General features: G+C 36.7%; 1 protein-coding gene across 9 annotated transcripts in view; it reads right to left on the bottom strand.

The window, feature by feature from the left end:
• The window catches only part of LOC113237226 (piezo-type mechanosensitive ion channel component), a 111,191-nt gene extending 95,729 nt beyond the window's left edge, over positions 1 to 15,462 (bottom strand). For all 9 annotated transcript variants that reach the window (XM_026473641.1, XM_026473616.1, XM_026473588.1 and 6 more), the window contains exons 1-2: positions 15,325 to 15,462; positions 14,636 to 14,710 (exon numbers count right to left, since the gene is read on the bottom strand). In XM_026473641.1, coding sequence (XP_026329426.1) covers positions 14,636 to 14,702 — 67 coding nt within the window. In that variant the 5' untranslated portion in view covers positions 14,703 to 14,710; positions 15,325 to 15,462. The remainder of the gene's footprint in view (positions 1 to 14,635; positions 14,711 to 15,324) is intronic.
• Between the last annotated feature and the right edge of the window lie 2,556 nt (positions 15,463 to 18,018).

Here is an 18,018-nt window from a genome sequence, read left to right on the forward strand (position 1 = left end):
TTTGTAAAATTCTAACACGAGACTTTCGTATTTATTATTGTAATAGCCAATTAAGATTTTATCATTAAACATTTACATGTCATTTGATATATGTGAAACATGTTTGTACTGGTATTTTTTTGTGTTACAGCTTTTGTTCTACCATGTTTGAAACAAATAAAATAATTTTGCTATTATTGTGCGAATAACGTGACTGCTGTAAGTTGTGGTAACCATTAATTAAGACAACACTTTAGAAATAGTCCTTTTGTATTATATAATCTAAATTTTTGTATAATGTATTTTGTATAAATGTATAAAGTGTCTTTTTTATGATACTAAGTGACGGGACAAACAAGTCGTGCGCCTGGTGGCAAGCGACACACTTGTCTATAACAGTTGCAGTGCCATTCAGAGTTTTAAATCACAAAGATCTGAGGGGCACTGCTACTGCGCTCGTCACCCTGATACAAGTTGACAGGACTCGTGTTCCTGTAATAATTACTCGATGGTTGTCAATATTTTTTTTTATAATATCATGTGACGGGACGAACATGTCAGTAAGCTACACGCCTAACCATAACATTGGCAAATAAAGTTATTGAGATAGTAATTGGTAACTAAACCATTTGCTCGGATCTAAATTGTGTTATATTTGTTTTTTCAAATAAACAAACGTTTCGGGATCTTTACAGGTTCCATGGTCACGGCGAAAAAGAAACAACTGCTACTGCCATAACTGCCTCCGTGGCCGAACGGTTACCATACTGGTCTGCCACGCAGAGGTCTCGGATTCGATTCCCGGGCCGGAAGAAATATTTGTATGGCGTACATTTATTTCTCTCGTGCGTTTGGGTGTAATTTGTGGTTGTCTGTGTCTGTGTCCATGGCACTCGCGATACAGGGTTTCCCTAGTGCGGCGCTATGAGCGTTTGCGTTATATATACGCTTTTAGATCCGAAAACCTCCCTAATTTCTAATGCGTAGCAATAGCGAAAACTCGATAGTAATGTATTCTTCTTTTACATAGATTCCCAATTTAATGTAGTTTTAGAAACTAAAAAGTGATGCCAAAAAATATGAAAACATCGATGTTGCTGTACATGTTTCCCATACACCAGGTACACTTTTAATGATGGTATGACAAGACGGGCTGGTGTCCGCAAGTCGACGTCATGGGGCCAATTTGCGTGTGGCACTTTTAATATTTTTTTATATTTAATCATTTCATAGAATACAAAATATATTATTATTTAATATTATTGTAATGAATATTATGATCTTTTACTACCATAATATTAATTTAAGTAATTATATTAAAGGAATTGTTCTTAATATAATTTAAGAAAAAATCCTTCAATGACAGGACACAGAACCGGAGGTCAGATAGAACGAATTTTTCTTTGTGTTCCATCTTTATATTAATAATTATATTATTATTTTTATACGATACAAAATATCACAATTCTGATAGCAACATTTGGTAATCAAATTAGTACCGTAAATAGCGACAAAAGTAATAACGTCTCGATGAGATCACTGTTATGTTGCCAGTAACCAGTTGAACTGTGGGCCGACCTTGTGAATCAGACGTCTGATAAGGCACCGTGGCAGAATGCTAACCATCACCACTAATGGGCCAAACGTAAAATAAAATGTATTTAAATTTACATTGTACCGTGCGCCACTTCATAGTCATACACATACTTGACAAATCAAACTAATTAAATTTGTATGTACATAAAAGAACAGTTTTTAATTTTCAATAAGTCGTGACGATTTTAGACTAAATCGTTAAGTGAATAAATAAATAAAAAAATCTAAGTAATCGACTTTTTAGGCTTTCAAAATGGCCACCACTGTATAAATATAACGATTTCCCGCGAAAAAATTTCAAAAATGTAAAGTTTTGGAAGAAAAATTACAATCTAAAATCAAACAGTAGGTATGGCCTATTATAGACGCCTTAGCCTGTCCCGAAGGACAAAAATGTTTACTGGTATTTACTACCCGACTTTTTATGTGATAACTTTAGTTTAAGCATTCGTTTTTTTTATCTGGAATGGATTTTAAATCAACCTATGACAAAATTACAAAGAATCTTATTTAGTAATGTGCGTTACTTTAGTAACAATATGGTCGTATTTCCACTGCCTTGGCGTATGACTATTTTAATTCATAATGCGTTTTCCTTCAACGCACTTTTACCATCAACATAAAGATAATGGAAAGAATTACCGTGAATGAAACTATTTATCTCGTAAGTTTTCTTTAACTTTAGAAATAACATATAACTAAGATAAATAATAGATACAGTACAAATTTAGTTTCTAAAGAAAGTCGCCTAACATGTACTTACCTACATTGAAATGATAGAAATTTCAGTATTCAATAAAGATGATAGTATAATAAGACCTAATTCGAAATCACCGATTTGTTAACAGGTTAGTCGTTTAATGACATCACCAGTTCCGCCTCCGGTATGTTTTGTTATAGAGCAAAAAATTGAAACGTTTTATTGAATAAAATAGTGGGAAACACCAATACCAAGAGTTTACTAACTAACGTTCATGCACAAGAGCATATATAAAACGCCATGCTGTAAATTGTAACCTGATGATTTTAATTTTAACATATGAGTTTGATTTATGCGAACAACAACGTAGCTCCACTTAGATTTTGCTTCCTTGTTGTTGAACTTCTCTTAAAACATATTTTCAATCTTGTGAAAAATATCCAAAGTAACTAAACAGCACTTGAGTTTTTTATTATTAAGTTCAAAATATTGTAATCTATGACTACACCTACAATTCTGCGAATCAAATTCGTAATCCGTATTTGATGGAGACAGCACCCCCATGATAAAGCTGGATTGTATAAATGTTTCCGTTAATTAAATCGTAGCCACCGCCCTCAATGCACAGTCTGGTTGTAGAACTGTTTCGCAGAATGGATTTTGTTTTTTTAATACAGCTAAGTGGCGGATTTATGTGTAATTAAGTAGTATTGTGGTGGACGGTTCACCTTGTGTGTGCGTGCAATGTAAGCGATTACGAGGCGAGGGAGTGTTCGCGAATATCCTCGTTTTAGTAAACAATGAAGAAATAGCTATGAAAGCTTCTGATGGTTAGTCTTTTACGTGTTGTAAATGCCTTAACTCAAATATGATTAAAAGTCCAAATATGGCAGTACGAAATAAAGATATACAGGGTTATTTGTAAAAGACTACCAACCTCACAGCAACTTAAGTAAAACTTAAGGACTTTTGGTAAATTTGTTGTTTTGTAAAAAGTAATGAAACTTAAGTTTTTGTTTATGATGTTAGTAATATAGTATTGCGAGTTTATTAGTATTTTACAAATAACCCTATATACAAGTGGAGGTAAGTAAAACATTCGTAGCAGTAGAGCTCCTTATGAAAAAGTTAGTCCAGAGAAGTACTGCCACCTTACCTATTTCTACCGCCAAGCAGCAATGCGAGCATTATTGCGTTCCAGTTTTTAAGGATAAGAGTGCTGGTGAAAAAGGCACATGAGACTTGTCAACTTATGTCTCAGGCGCAGTGGCTGTGCCCCTCAGATCTTTGTGATCAAAAGCCCTGACTGGCATTGCAACTGTTATGGGCAGCCGTGTGGCTCACAACCAGGTGCATGACTTGTTTGTCCCGTCACTTGGTGTCATAAAAAAACATTCGTTCCGACACACCGCTTGACTACGCTTCAATTCCTGACGAAACATTCAAGAATCATGGAGTACACTTTATAAGACAAAACGTATAACGTGCAGTCAACAGAGCGCCGGGTTTTGTAAGCAAGTCACTTCGGAGCGGTGTATGTACTCGAAGGGTGTAGGTGACTATAGCGTGAATTAAGTCATACCAATCAACATGTTATTAGAAATTCACGGACTTGATGTGGTTGGGGTGCACTATAAGTTTCCGGAATGAATACGAAAAAATTACTATAAATGGTCAGAAATGAATTTATTGTTTCTCATGGCATTGCATTGCACCAAGTGACGCGATCCGTTTTTTGAGCCTCAGTCAAATTGTGTGGGATCCACCGAGAGCACAGCTTTTCATCCTCACACCCAAATGTTTGTGTAGTATTGATTGTATTTGACTCATGCCTATGCCTAAAGATGCCCGAATCTCATGGTATGTCTCATGCCTGTCTGTTTTGATCATACGGCGCACAGCATCGATGTTTTTGTTGTTCACAGCAGTGGACAGGCGACCATCACGAAATTCGCCACTGAAATTCACACGACCGCGTTTGAATCTGCAAACCAGCTATAAATAGTCGTCTTGCATGGTGCTTCGTCATCAAAAGCAGTTTGAAGCCGAGCGAAGCTACGCTGAGCTGTTAAATTACACTTGACGTCGTAAAAAATCATACTATGAAGATTTTCACGAGTTAAATCCATGGTGATGTAGACAACCAATTTCTAAAATGACGCCACAATGTAAAAACAAGTGACAGTCAGATGAAACAAACTGTATTCTACAGCCAAAGAGTTCCATTTTCAAATGTTGTAATTACTTTTTAAATATTATTTATGTAAGTGTCCTGTTTCGGAAACGTATAGTGCGCCCTATGTATTATGTTAATAAAAAATACACGACAGTAATCTATGGTAAGTAACAAAATGTTAAAATGTTGTAACAAATCACACTTTACTAAGATCCCTTCTGATACGCGAGGAAACTTTAAAGTTAATTATTTCGTTTATTTTGATGGAGACTATGAAACGGTCGACTATTATGGTTGGTTCAAGATAACACCACAAACTAGCTCAAGTGGCAATCTTCGAACTTGAGTCTCTAACAACTTAAGGACGCCACAATTCGGTTTGAAATATGATGTTCAAATACTTCTTAAAAGGGACAATTACCTATGCAAAAGAAATGTGTCACACCAAACCAATAAATAAAGGTCATACATAATTCAACTTGTAATTTGGTCATCTTGAACTATTTTCTAAAGGAGTCCATATTATGGTTAACACATGTGCGACCCATACGAAATTGTCGGTACGGCTATACTTTAGATAAGTCAGGGTTCCGTAAGATTTCGTACATAATAAAAATATATTTATAATCAATAAATCAAATGGACTTAATGAAAAATGAAAAATTAAAAACATACAAGTATTCGTACAAATAAATAACATGAGAAAGTGCACTTTGATTTACTCAAAGCATGAATTCGGAAGACTTTACACGTATCTTATTAGTTCATCCATTACTAGTGATAACAATCTCGTATATAATACTAGTGTGGCGTAAGGAAGCGTATTATAGGTATACACACAGATTGGTTTATTTACTTATACTATTATTTATTACTCATAACGCGTTCCACTGCTGAACATGTGTCACGTAAATTATTAAGGTTGGTAACCACTGAACCCTAAAATAATCGGCGAAAAATGTCAGAGCGATTTTAAAATAAAAGTTCGAAGAAGTGTTTATAACGAAGGTTAGCAAAAAGTCACGGGGCCGTATGAGGGTGAGTTTTGGAATAGGAGTCAGGAGACGGGGATTGAGGATAGTGAAGCTTGAATCGCGCTGGCGAACTGACCTAGGAAACGTCGCAAAATCTGAAAAAGTTCATTTTCGAAAAGTCTACAAAACGTAAACTTAGGCTGCCTACAAAACGGTAACGGGAGTGTGCGTGTGGTTTGGTATTAAGAATTTAGTATCATAATTACGAGATAATCTACGATTTGATAGTCTAGCTTGGGTCGCGGTCGTGAAAAATCTAGGAGACTGCGTGTGTTGATCTAGGAAGTTCTATTTTCTGTGATATAAATTCATGGCAACCGCCTGCAATTGTAGTGATAATTAAATAGGGTATCGCGAGTGCGTGTTAAAACTCTAATTCGAAATTAGAGCTGATTATGGACTTCAGTTCCTGATTTACTTTCCAGGCAGATCTCAATTGTAGCAGCCTCGAAAGGCTTGTAACAGATGAGAGGTCACCTTTCAGGTATGTGACTTTTTACTATGTTACGAATGCGTATGTTACGATAACATATTTCATATATTTGTTTTTCACAACAGTTTTGTTGTACGGTTTGTGGCAAATTCATACATTAAAAAAAATTATATTCACATTGAATATCATTTAACTGACAGTAGGTGTTTTGTTAGTTGGATGAACATTTTTGCAGGTAATTGTTAGATTACTTGACAAACGTAAAATTGAGTTTATTTTATTTCGCTTCTAATTATGTAATTAACTACATACTATTACAATAAGAATAAATATGATTGATGAGCGCATAAAAAAAATTGTAGGATAGAGGTTATAGGATACAGGATTTAAATTGCAATTTCATTTAGGTTCTCGACATTTAACTTAGGTTTATTCTAATTTCGTTCGGATAACGTTAAGAATAATTAATTATAGCTCAGTTAATGTGTGACAAAAATTTATGTTAATCAGTAGGGTTAGCACGACAAGGGGGCTTGCGTGAGAGTGATATAAAGCGCGAGATACTGCTATGCTCGCATAAAAATAGCACGCTTTATATCGCTCTCGCGCAAGTCGCGCTCTGTCGTGCTAGCCCTACAGGTTCGTCAGGAGACCGGTAAATAGGTTTTAATGTTGTTTTAATGTGACGTTTAGGATATCAGGATAGAATAGGTATTTACTTAGGTAAAATAAACATCTTTTGCTTAATCGTTTGATTTTATGAATTTCAATATAGAGTTCATATTTACACTTATTTAAAATATTATGCGTAGTAAATATAGGGGAGAGTGGGGTTAATACGGACGCGGGATAATTTCAGACGCAATGGCTTCTAAAATTCTAGTTTCCCCGCGCCCCGCTATAGCGATCTTTCGATCACATCCACCATCGTAAGTGTGTGGAAAGTTGTCAAATAGAGAGAGCCCGCACACGCGTTTCAAAGTAAGTACCAAAGACTTTTCATGTGTTTTGTTGTAATTTTACTTCATTTTTAGTGCCGTGTGTACTGTTGTGTGAGAATTAATGAAATGTTACGTTTGTCATAAATATTTATAAGGTCCGTCCTCGAAACTGTAAGAATATGAAAATCGTACGTGCTAGCATAACATCAGAAATATTATGTAATTAAATAAATTACGATTGGGGCAATTACAGACTTGGGACTCGGGGCAAATCCAGACGTCTGTAATAACCCCAATTAAGGTTTTAAATAGGTTCATCTAAAGGAGACCGATACGCTTTCATACAATCTTGGGCCAAGATGTAGGAAGATGAAAGTGGTATCAATTAATAGCTTATAAATTGTCATACGATCACTGTCCGCATTTACCCGACATGCACCGGGTAATTACGGACAGAAAGTATCGTTTTTCTTTAAAATTTATATTTCTTGATTATTTAAAAATAAAATATTATGGTAATTTTGTAAGATTATAACCAAAGTTTAATTATAATTAAAAAATACTGATTAATGCTAATAATATGATTTTTATTTCGATATTCGCTTAAGTGTCCGAATTCCCCCTCTCTCCCCTACACCGAGATAAATTACAAGTTTATTCTATAAACCAAACATTCCAATTTTTTTTAATTACCTAGGGTGAGGTATAATTATTAAAGATATTAAATACATAATATTGTGCGTTTGTTTCACTGTCCTTCCTGTTGAAGTAATTGACATTTGAAAAATGGTATTAGACGATCACAGAAACTTAACTGAATCTGATATTTTAGGCTGGTAATTATATATTAATTAATTATATATTAAATCTTTATCGTAAAGTTGTAAGACCTCAATTGTCAGATTATAAAGCCTTTGTGGAAAAGTATATTGTTGATCGTGATGATGTTGGATTAGGTGTTCCTTCCGTTCCCCCCGAAGGGGCTCCCGCCTTGTCGTGGCGGAGGGGCTCTAGTAGCCGTGGTCGATTTCATCCCACGGTGAAGCTAAGAGGAACCCACGGGGCCGGCCGATTGTGGTAGGCTGGCCCGAGGAGGAGGGCGTTCCGCGCGGGGCTCGTCTGGTCAGCGGGACCGCGCGGATGCGCGAGGAGGAGGGTCGCGGGGGGAGAGACGTGTCGGTGTGTCGTTGCCGCTCGTCCTGTCCTCCGCGACCTTGGCGGGGCTGCACCGCTTTCGATGATGTAGTAGCGGCGGGGCCGCGGGGGAAGAGACGTGTCGGTGTGTCGTTGCCGCTCGTCCTATCGAACGTAGGCGGTTGGCCCGTGGCGGGCGCTCCAAGGGACTCTCTTCGGAGAGTCCGCGCGGAAGCGCGTTAGGTGTTGCGGCGGAGCCTGCCATCTGATCCGCCGCAGGGGCTGGGGGAGCACCCACTGAACTTCACAGTTGAGTGGATGCTGTCCTGGCCCCCCATGGCCCCTGGGTAGCGGACTCGGGGGAGTTCGTTGCCCAGCATAAAGGGGCCCGGGATGGAAGGCTCGTCTGGTGTTCGGCGAGCCTCACATTCGGAGTCGGGGGACCGATGTGTCTCCCTTCTCGGGGAAGGGCTGCGCAGGGCGCGGCTAGCCGCTATAGTACACGGTGACAGTATTCATGATCTCGTATGGAAGGATCTCCCTTTTTTCCAAGAAGATCTAGAACCTTGAGTGTACACAGGTTAGTACTGAAATAATTGGCCCCGTGGCCGGAATACTACGGGTTTAGCTTAGACTTCTGTTAACTTATACCATTAGCACGTACACAATAAATAAGTGAGGGAAATTGGTTCTCAGAGCTTGGTCAACCATACCACAGTTTAGAAAGTTCCCTACCAAGGCTTAACGTATAAGGAAATTGTATTTAAAAATGCTGAATTATCACCTATGTTATTATAACACTAACAATTAATATAATTATTTCCTACTTGCATTATTCAAGGTGTAGTAGGAATTTTAATTTAAGAAAACTAGGCAGGGTTTGAGGTGGGTCTTTGCTTCTTCCTTTTCTTCCTGTTTACTTGTTTCTCTTACTACATAAATTATACATAATTTTGATGCAAAGCACCTTTCAGGTAACCTCATATCTACTTAATACATTCCCGGTGTACTCTAGGTATTTAAACTGGAGTTTAATTGATACTGTGATGTTATGTGGAGGGGCGTGAATATTACCAACAGTATTTACATCTACCAACTCCAATAAGGTATTACAAATTCTCTTATTTGTTCTACGACGTCCTTGTTCGACAGTTCCTAACTAGTTACCCCGTCTCGTTGAAAGTCGAGTTTTGTGGTACACTAAATAATGTTCCTGGTTGCTGCTGCATTGCCGGAGCACTTGTTTGCATAGACTTACTAGTTTTGCGGACTGTATTGTGGCCATTTACGATGGCATAATATGGGTAGCGACACGCTCACACTGTCTGCTGTTCCTGAGCCGGCTTAAATGATGTCCTGGCTGTATCCTGATACTGGTCTGTCCTGTGTACATATACGAATGTGTACTCATCTTTCGGTGACAACGACTTGTGACATTTCATATACTTGGAATGTTCCACAAACGTTACACATAACAACTATTGATGGTTTTTCATGCTCCATCACTGTCATAGCGTGACATTTAGTGTTAAGGTATTCCACATAACGAATATCTATTGCATAATTGCCCTATTTATTTGGTTGACACCCAACCACTAATAAATAGCGTGAGAGTATGTAAGTATTTATATACCCTCCTACGCCCCGGAGAAGTAATAGGGGTTTGTCGTTCACGATACGAAGGCGGAGGTGGTCCGTAGTGAAATTACACGTACGAGTACATAAGGGGACTGTTGTGAGAACCTCGTATAACTCTACATTTTTAAAAGAGGTGGGCATTTTTTTCCTTATCCCATATCTTATTATTCCCTAAAATCGATTTTATATCTTTTTAAAGATCACTTAATATGATATCTGACGTACCTCTTAAAGAATTACAGGTTACTTATTTATTTAAAACAGAACGTGATTTATAGGTCCTAGATCACATAATTCATTTATAATAAATGTCAAAATATTAGGGGTTAAAGTATGAAATTGCCGTTTTATTGCAATAGGTTCTTTGAATTTTCATAGAATCTTCATGGTTTGAGGTTTTCGAATGAAACTTTTTTCAAATGGTTTCTGTGATTTTTTTTTTAAATTTGAAACATTTGAATATCGACTTTCAATTGTTTTTGTTATTCAATTTAGACAAGAAAGATGGATACTGCGAAAATTCGAGTGATTTTTGAATACGAGTTCCGACGCGGAACTAACGCGGCAGAAACAGCCCGCAATATCAATGCTGCGTTTGGAGAGGGGTCTACTAATGAACGCACCGTGCGATTTTGGTTTAAACGCTTTCGTGATGGAAATTTCGACTTAAAGAACGAGCCACGAGGAAGACCGCCCACACAGGTGAATAACGATGAATTAAGAGAGATAGTGGAAGCCGATCCTAGTCAAACTACCCAGGAATTAGCGGCATGGTTTAACGTTACCTTACCCACAATATTGACTCACTTGCGTCAAATCAATAAAATAAAAAAATACGAAAAATGGGTGCCTCATGATTTGACTGATCTGCAGAAAGAAACGCGTGTTGAAACTTGTGTTGCCTTGTTGAACCGGTACAGTAATGAAGGAATATTGGATAGAATTGTAACATGTGATGAAAAGTGGATTCTTTATGATAACCGGAAAAGAAAAATGCAATGGCTGACCCCAGGTCAAATGCCACAACAGTGTCCTAAAGCAAAACTTACCAATAAAAAGGTAATGGTAACTGTTTGGTGGTCTCAGCATGGTGTTATTCACTATAGTTTTCTCCGATCTGGTCAAGCAATAACGGCAGGTGTCTATTGTGCCGAACTCCGAACCATGTTGACAAAACTAGCCGTAAAACAGCCCCGACTCATGAATCGATCTTCACCATTATTGCTCCACGACAACGCGAGACCTCACACAGCACGAGAAACCATTTTGACCCTTCAGGAACTGCAGTTAGAAACCATTCGTCATCCTCCGTATTCACCAGACCTTGCTCCAACGGACTACCATTTTTTTCGTGATTTGGACAATTATCTACGTGACAAGAAGTTTTCTTCCCAGGAGGCAGTACAAAATGCTTTCACACAGTTTGTGCAGTCTAGATCGTCGGAGTTCTATCGCAAAGGCATTAATAACCTTCCCATTAGATGGCAGCAATGTATAGATAATAATGGCAACTATTTTGATTAAATAAATTTGTTAAAAATTTAAAAAATAAACAATTTAGATTTTCAGTACAAATCGGCAATTTCATACTTTAACCCCTATTATTTTTATGGATCCATAGTTAGCATCTGCATAGTGCTATACTGTGGATCCACAGTCCTTTTTTATATATTATTCTGATTCATTATTAAAAGGGGCAAACGGTACAATGTCCTTTAATATAGACATCGTTTTGATCGATTTGACTGCAAGTTTATGAACACGCGATACCAATTCTAAGAGTTCAAGAGTAACAGCACAGAACATAGGAACTACTAAAATAACGATTGAAACTAGTTTCTACTACATCTTGTCAAACCAAGCTTCGTTGTTTATACCCCCTAATTTGTATACTATGGTTTTTATGTAATATGGGAACTATTCATAAAGCCATTGGTTTAGGAATAGTTGTAATATGGGAACTATTCCTAAAGCAATGGCCTTAGGAATAGTTCCCATATTACATAGAATACGAAAGCGGAAGAGAAGTGGAATTTTTTTTAAATACAGCAGCAAGTTACAATAGTAATGGAGGCACAAGTAGGAGTAGGTAATAGGAGGATACCATAGTGGGTTGGCCATAATGCAACAATGAGTCTACCTTACAGAATATGAAAGAACTGACGATGAAACTTAAGACAACAGAACTTGTTAAGACGCAAAATAATCCACTTGGCACAGTTTCAACACAATCAAGTTCATGAAAAATACAATAAGGCTGCGATAATACAGTTGGCACAAGAAGGAAGGCTATGAATATTTTACGGTCTTGGAAATTTAATTAAAGTGGTGAAGTCCATAAATTTGGTGTTTTCTGTCAATCGAGGTTTACTGTAGCAGGCGACATTCGGTGTCGAAGGGTCGGAGGGTTTAATTAATGGCATTTGGCGATGCGGGCGCGGCCCATTAGTTCGGCAAACATCGTGGGCTCACGCCAGCCGTAATGTACCCGTTCGCATGGACTTTCGGAACCGGCTCTTCGCAAATTATTGACTACCTGCCGGCTCTGCTGCCACCTATCTTTATAAGCGACGCCAAAAAGAAGACTACTGTTTCTCAGTAACAGTTTTATCAATAGGTAGATTTTTGTTTTTATACAACGGAAAATTGTAATTTAACTATTTTCGTTCGTAATCAAGGAATTATTAAGTATAAAAGTAGTTTTGTTTCGAGCTTCAAGGTCTTGGTAGGTACTTTAATATTTCACCAAATATCACGCTACAAACAACCTTGTATTCAACAACTGGTAATTAGATGAGCAAGTTCAAATACCGAATAAGAAGAAAAATCAAAAAGAACGTAGAGCGACGTCGTTAACTGCCTTATAGTAGCAGATTAAAGAACATTAAAATCGGGCTGCAGAACTCGTTTATCAAAAGCGAAACTTAAACGAATTCCTCGGCGGAAAATGCTTGAAGATACAGAATTTTCACAAAATTCTTACCCAACTATACGAACATTTATGGGTTACTCGAAATCACAACATGGCTTTTCCATTACGTACGTTAGCGGCTAGAATTCGTTAGGTGGAGTTGTAAACAGAGGGTCGGGCAGGTAATGTTCCAAATTGTCGGATTTATGGGCCATAGGGGAATTAGGGTCAGGCAGGACGCGTGTCCTTTATGAGCAAAGCACGTATTCGGTGAGACGTCGACGATGATCATTAAAACTGTAAACCTTGGGAAAAGTGTTTCGCGCCGACCGACAGGGTGCCGCGCCGGTTAATAGCCCCCAAGTAGAGGCAGATGTTCTAGACCAAAAATAAAATTAATGATTATTCGAATTTGCTACATTTACTTAACCAATAAATACCACCTTCCGATCGAATGACTAGTTATAAATAAAAGAAATGACACAAAAAACAAATGTAGATACTAGTAACTAGAAAGTCGTGAAAATCTTTCAGATTTCAAGCATTGCGTGTCGCGAATCGCATGCAAATTTCACGGTACCCCTATCAACGGGCCCGGTGGCAAGGCATGTCGGTCATCAGGTCAGAGTACGAATCGCGAGGACGCGCCCATCAGACCAACTAAAGGCGCGCCGACAGGAGGATACATTACTCCTTCCCCGCAATGCGACGATGCGTGCTCTCAAATCTCGACTGATATGGACTTATATGTTACCGAGAGTCAAAAGCTTGATTGCGCAAGCCGCGAGTGCTCAATTACTCGACCTACATTCCAGAGAAATATTTAGGATTGCAGGCAATTATTTAAACAAAGTAATTTATCAACTTTCGATGTCAGGCCAGAAAGGTTATATTACGCTTGAGCAGTGTTAAAATATTCTGAGTACTTAATATGTAAGCACCACAAAATACATTATTGGCTTCCTGAATTGTATGATTACACAATTCAGGAAATTCCTATAAAATTATTACAAAAGAATATTAATGTAATGGGATGAGGTGACGTAATCTGTGACGAATTATTTATAATAAGAAGTGCCACTCTGTTATGCTATTAGATACTTTTAAAAAACGCAAGTCTCGATTTTTGGTGAATATGACGTAAGATTTATTTTAGTAAAGATATTCATCAAAGTTGCGTGTACTATTGACGGAATACAAAATGCTTTAAAAGCGACCGGTGTTCCGAATCGAATGAGCCCTTGTCGCCGGCCTACCGATAGCTCCCACAGATTTACGTCACTACCACTGCAAGAATTTAAAATACGCTAAACCCATACTATATTACTAGCAGTAGTAACACAAAACTCTGTTATTGTACCTAATATGTACAATACAGATTTGAAAGCGAAATTAAAATGATTTTTATGGAATAAGGTACCATCTGGGAAATAAACAAATACCACATGTATTAACAGCTACAAGTTCTCATTGACTGACAAAAAATTCAGAGCGTACTTAGCATGCGAAATGGTGAAAAAGCATTATATATGCAGCTGTATGAAAATTGTTTACATTTTAAATTACCACAAGAAGTATTTGAAGATGGTTATCTTATAAATACAAGTATAATTATATTATAACAATAGCTACCCTCTAAAATGAAGTAACTTATGTTTAAATATCAAAGTGAGTAATCCATATGATTTTCCATTACATAGGCAGTTCTGCAAGTTTGTTCAACCCAGACATGACATAAAATTATGGAATTTATTTTGATTTAAAAAATTAGGTTTTAAAAATGACACCCAACAATTAGTTGTAATGCAACACTGTATTTTACCAGCATTGGTTCAACATTATATTTTCTAGACACTTTCACTGCACTATCAAGATGTGTTTTTTTTCCATAGTAATAATAAAAGGTTTCATTATGATCTGTACAATTTACATTTGTTATTTTCAATTCAATTCAATTCAATTCTTTATTGCATTTACCATAATGTTACATAGATGGGATAGTAAGAGGCTTATATCTAAGTATTTATTCAACCAATGTTAGTAAAATGAAAAGAGTACAAAAATAATGACATATTAATAAAAAATATACTAACTTAGTAGTAACCCTGCAGGTAGGACCACCCGCACCAACAGCACTACAAAAAAGTAGAATGTGGCCATGTTGTTGACTGTAAAAAAAAAACAAAAAACATGAACAAGTCGATTTTAGAAACTTACACATTTTATAAATTCAATACTAATTATAAATAAATATAGTTATTTATTGTTTACCCTGTATTATTTACATGATAAAAAAATATATCACAAATTCCAACAAGACTTCAATTTTTATTTAGGAAGATATTTTAAAGTACAACAAAATATACATAGGTACATAACATCATAAATCATTCTGTACTTATACCTTATTTAATAGCATACAATCTGTAATTTTAATCATCGTTTTAAATTATTAATGTTATTCATTTAATATGAACTTGAACAGATAAAATTTAATTAATTAAATAAAAATGTAACGAATACCTAAATTGCCGTTATACTATTTACTTTGTTGTGTAATTTACTAACGTATATTAGGCAAAATAAATACTTAATGCGTAATAATTCCACTTTATCGAAATTTGCGTATCCCCAAGAATAAAATTACAATATCATTTATTTATCGAAAGCCCTTCCCACTTAGCGGAGTAGGTTGGATTTTGCATATTTTTGTAATCATGAGCGCCTACTATACTGTACCTAAAGTAACTTTTAAATTCTGAATAGGAAAATATACACGTACCTTATTTGAAGTTGGAAAAGAATAGAAAATTAATTACGTCACTTCATTTGTGCACAACCACTTCAAGCTTATAGTCATAATTCAATAGTATTTTTCTATAAAATATATTCGCATACTTTACGCACATTTTACGGCATAGTTGAATTTTTTGAACAAAAACACGATCTACACACTCCACGCCCGCAGTGACACTTCGGAAAATCTATTACCACAGCCACAATGCAAAAACTACCATCATAGGCATTGAACAACCCATATTAAATCTACCATATTTTTTGTTAGTGTTTGGAGCACGTCGTCGCGTAGAAGAAAAAGTAATCCTGTCATTCAACGTCGATTGGTTTTTCGATTCTGAGGGTCATATTCCAGAACTCTCCTCAATACCCAAGTCAGGACTTGAACAGACTTGAGTATGATTTCAAGCACTGGAAATACGACCCTAATAGCAAGGACTTGAGTATGATTTTCAGTGCTCACTACAATACTTAACTCCTGACTTGAGTATTGAGTAGAGTTCTGGAATACGACCCATAGGGTCGTATCCTAGAACTGTACTCAATGCTCAATGAGTATGATTTAAAGCACTAGACATTCATTCTCAAGTCATTGCCATTAGGGTCGTATTTTCAGTGCTTGAAATCATACTCAAGTCCTGACTTGAGCATTGAGTAGAGTTCTGGAATACGACTCATATATGATTTCCAGTGATTTCTGATGTATATTCCATATCTTCCAGATGCTTAATATTCCCGTAAACCCATAACGATTACCCAACAGTTTTGACAAAATGATGGCATGAAAATACTCACAGAATGGCAAAAAATACTTAAATAAAATTATTTGCCCTTTGAATCAATATGTTTGCTCAATAACATAGTATTTAGCACTGTGAACGATAGATGAAGAAGTCACGGATCCGATTTTCGGAAGGGTCAAAAGTGGTTCAGGGGCTAGCAAATAATTCTGAGTAGACACCGGAGTGAATTTCGTTACACTAGTACTCGTACAAGGAATTCGCTAGTTCGAAGCTAGGCAACCGGTATGGTTGTCTGGCTCAATATTATTATTATATGTATGTAAGAGAATGTCTAAATCTGAATTTCTTCTATACAGGTGATAAAAAAAACCTGACTATTTTAGAGGAACATGCTGTATAACAGACAAAAAAAACAAGATGTCAAAGACTTGGCAAATAAATAAGTTAAGACGGCTGAACGATTTCCAAAAAAAAAAAAATATAATGTGATTAATATTGATGCATAAACTACTGTAAATAGACGCCATTCCTATAGCAACAGCAGTGGTAGGAATCACCGCGCGAATTTATTGACTTTGGTGGCTGAATGGCTAGATCAGTGAGCTCTGGATGAGAATTTACTAGATGTCTGGCCGTTTAATTATTTGTAATAACTAACGTTCTTCCATAATTTTCGAAACAGTGCATGGTCACTTTTTAAAGCGTCAAATACTTAGGTTTTCGCGATTGTTACATATAGAATATGAAACTATTTTTCCGGATTTAAATCGCGTATATTTCTTTTTTTAAACATACCAACATTTCGGGCCCTTTACAGATCTCATGATCACGGTTGACCATGGGACTTGTAAAGGATCCGAAACGTTGGTTTGTTTGAAAAAAAAATATACGCGATTTAAATCCAGAAAAATAGTTTCATTTCCCATGGTTGCAATAATGTTTGATTTTAGGTCGCCACGGCTTTAACTTCATTCGCCTCATAAAAAACATCACAAGGTGTGCGGTCGGATGACTTGGGAGACCAAGATACTAGTCCGCCGCGGGCAGTACGCCGATCTTACTCACTCATTAAAATTTGTCGTATTTTGCATTTGATCGTCTATTTCTACGGGCATTCGCTACTGGATAACTTAAGCTGGCAGTGGTCGAAAAGGCATTGTTTTATATCCACCAAGCCTTGAGCTGGTACACGTCGGACGCTTCCTACCTCATAGAGTCTTCGAACTTCGTGAAGTCTCCAATCATTTTCGATATGAACATGAACCACTCGTAATACTCTCGACGAGAATATATTGTTACGCAATGAAGTCCCAAAAGTATTGGCGACGCGTTCGCGGCAATGTGCAATTGCTAGACAAGCCAGCGCCAGTCGAAGAACCGATTTAATTTATTACTTTGAGGAAACCGTACATAAGCTCACGCACAACAATTATTGGGAAATATTACATACATAAGCTCACGCCCTTGTCCCAAAAAACAGAGGCCACGGTACGCCAATTTATTCTATACTGACGCAATTCTCGAGTCTTACATACATCATCTATCCTTTTCATGGGAAATACTAACTACTAAATTTTAAAATAACAAAAAAAAATTAAGATTATTGTTTTAAAATTTTATTTCGCTAATGTGTTGTAAAACTAAATCTTACGTAAAGGAAAAAGTGGATAGTGATTTTATAACACCCTGTATACATAATATTTTGAACAATGCTCATTCCAAGAAAAAAAGAGGAAACATGATTCTCACGTGTGAACGCGGAGAGTTGAGATTCAAAAATTATTGAAGCTCTCATTTAAAACTGCGATTGGTCATGGCAACAACTACGACGAATTATAGCCAAAAAAATCTACTATTCCCCAAATGATAATAATAGCTGAGCTGGCAACATCGCTTTTGACAGCATAGTGCTGTGACTGTTCATTTACATTCTCGAT

This window comes from Hyposmocoma kahamanoa, unplaced genomic scaffold (assembly GCF_003589595.1).
Source record: "Hyposmocoma kahamanoa isolate Upper Pololo Valley unplaced genomic scaffold, ASM358959v1 102, whole genome shotgun sequence".
NCBI lineage: Eukaryota > Metazoa > Arthropoda > Insecta > Lepidoptera > Cosmopterigidae > Hyposmocoma > Hyposmocoma kahamanoa.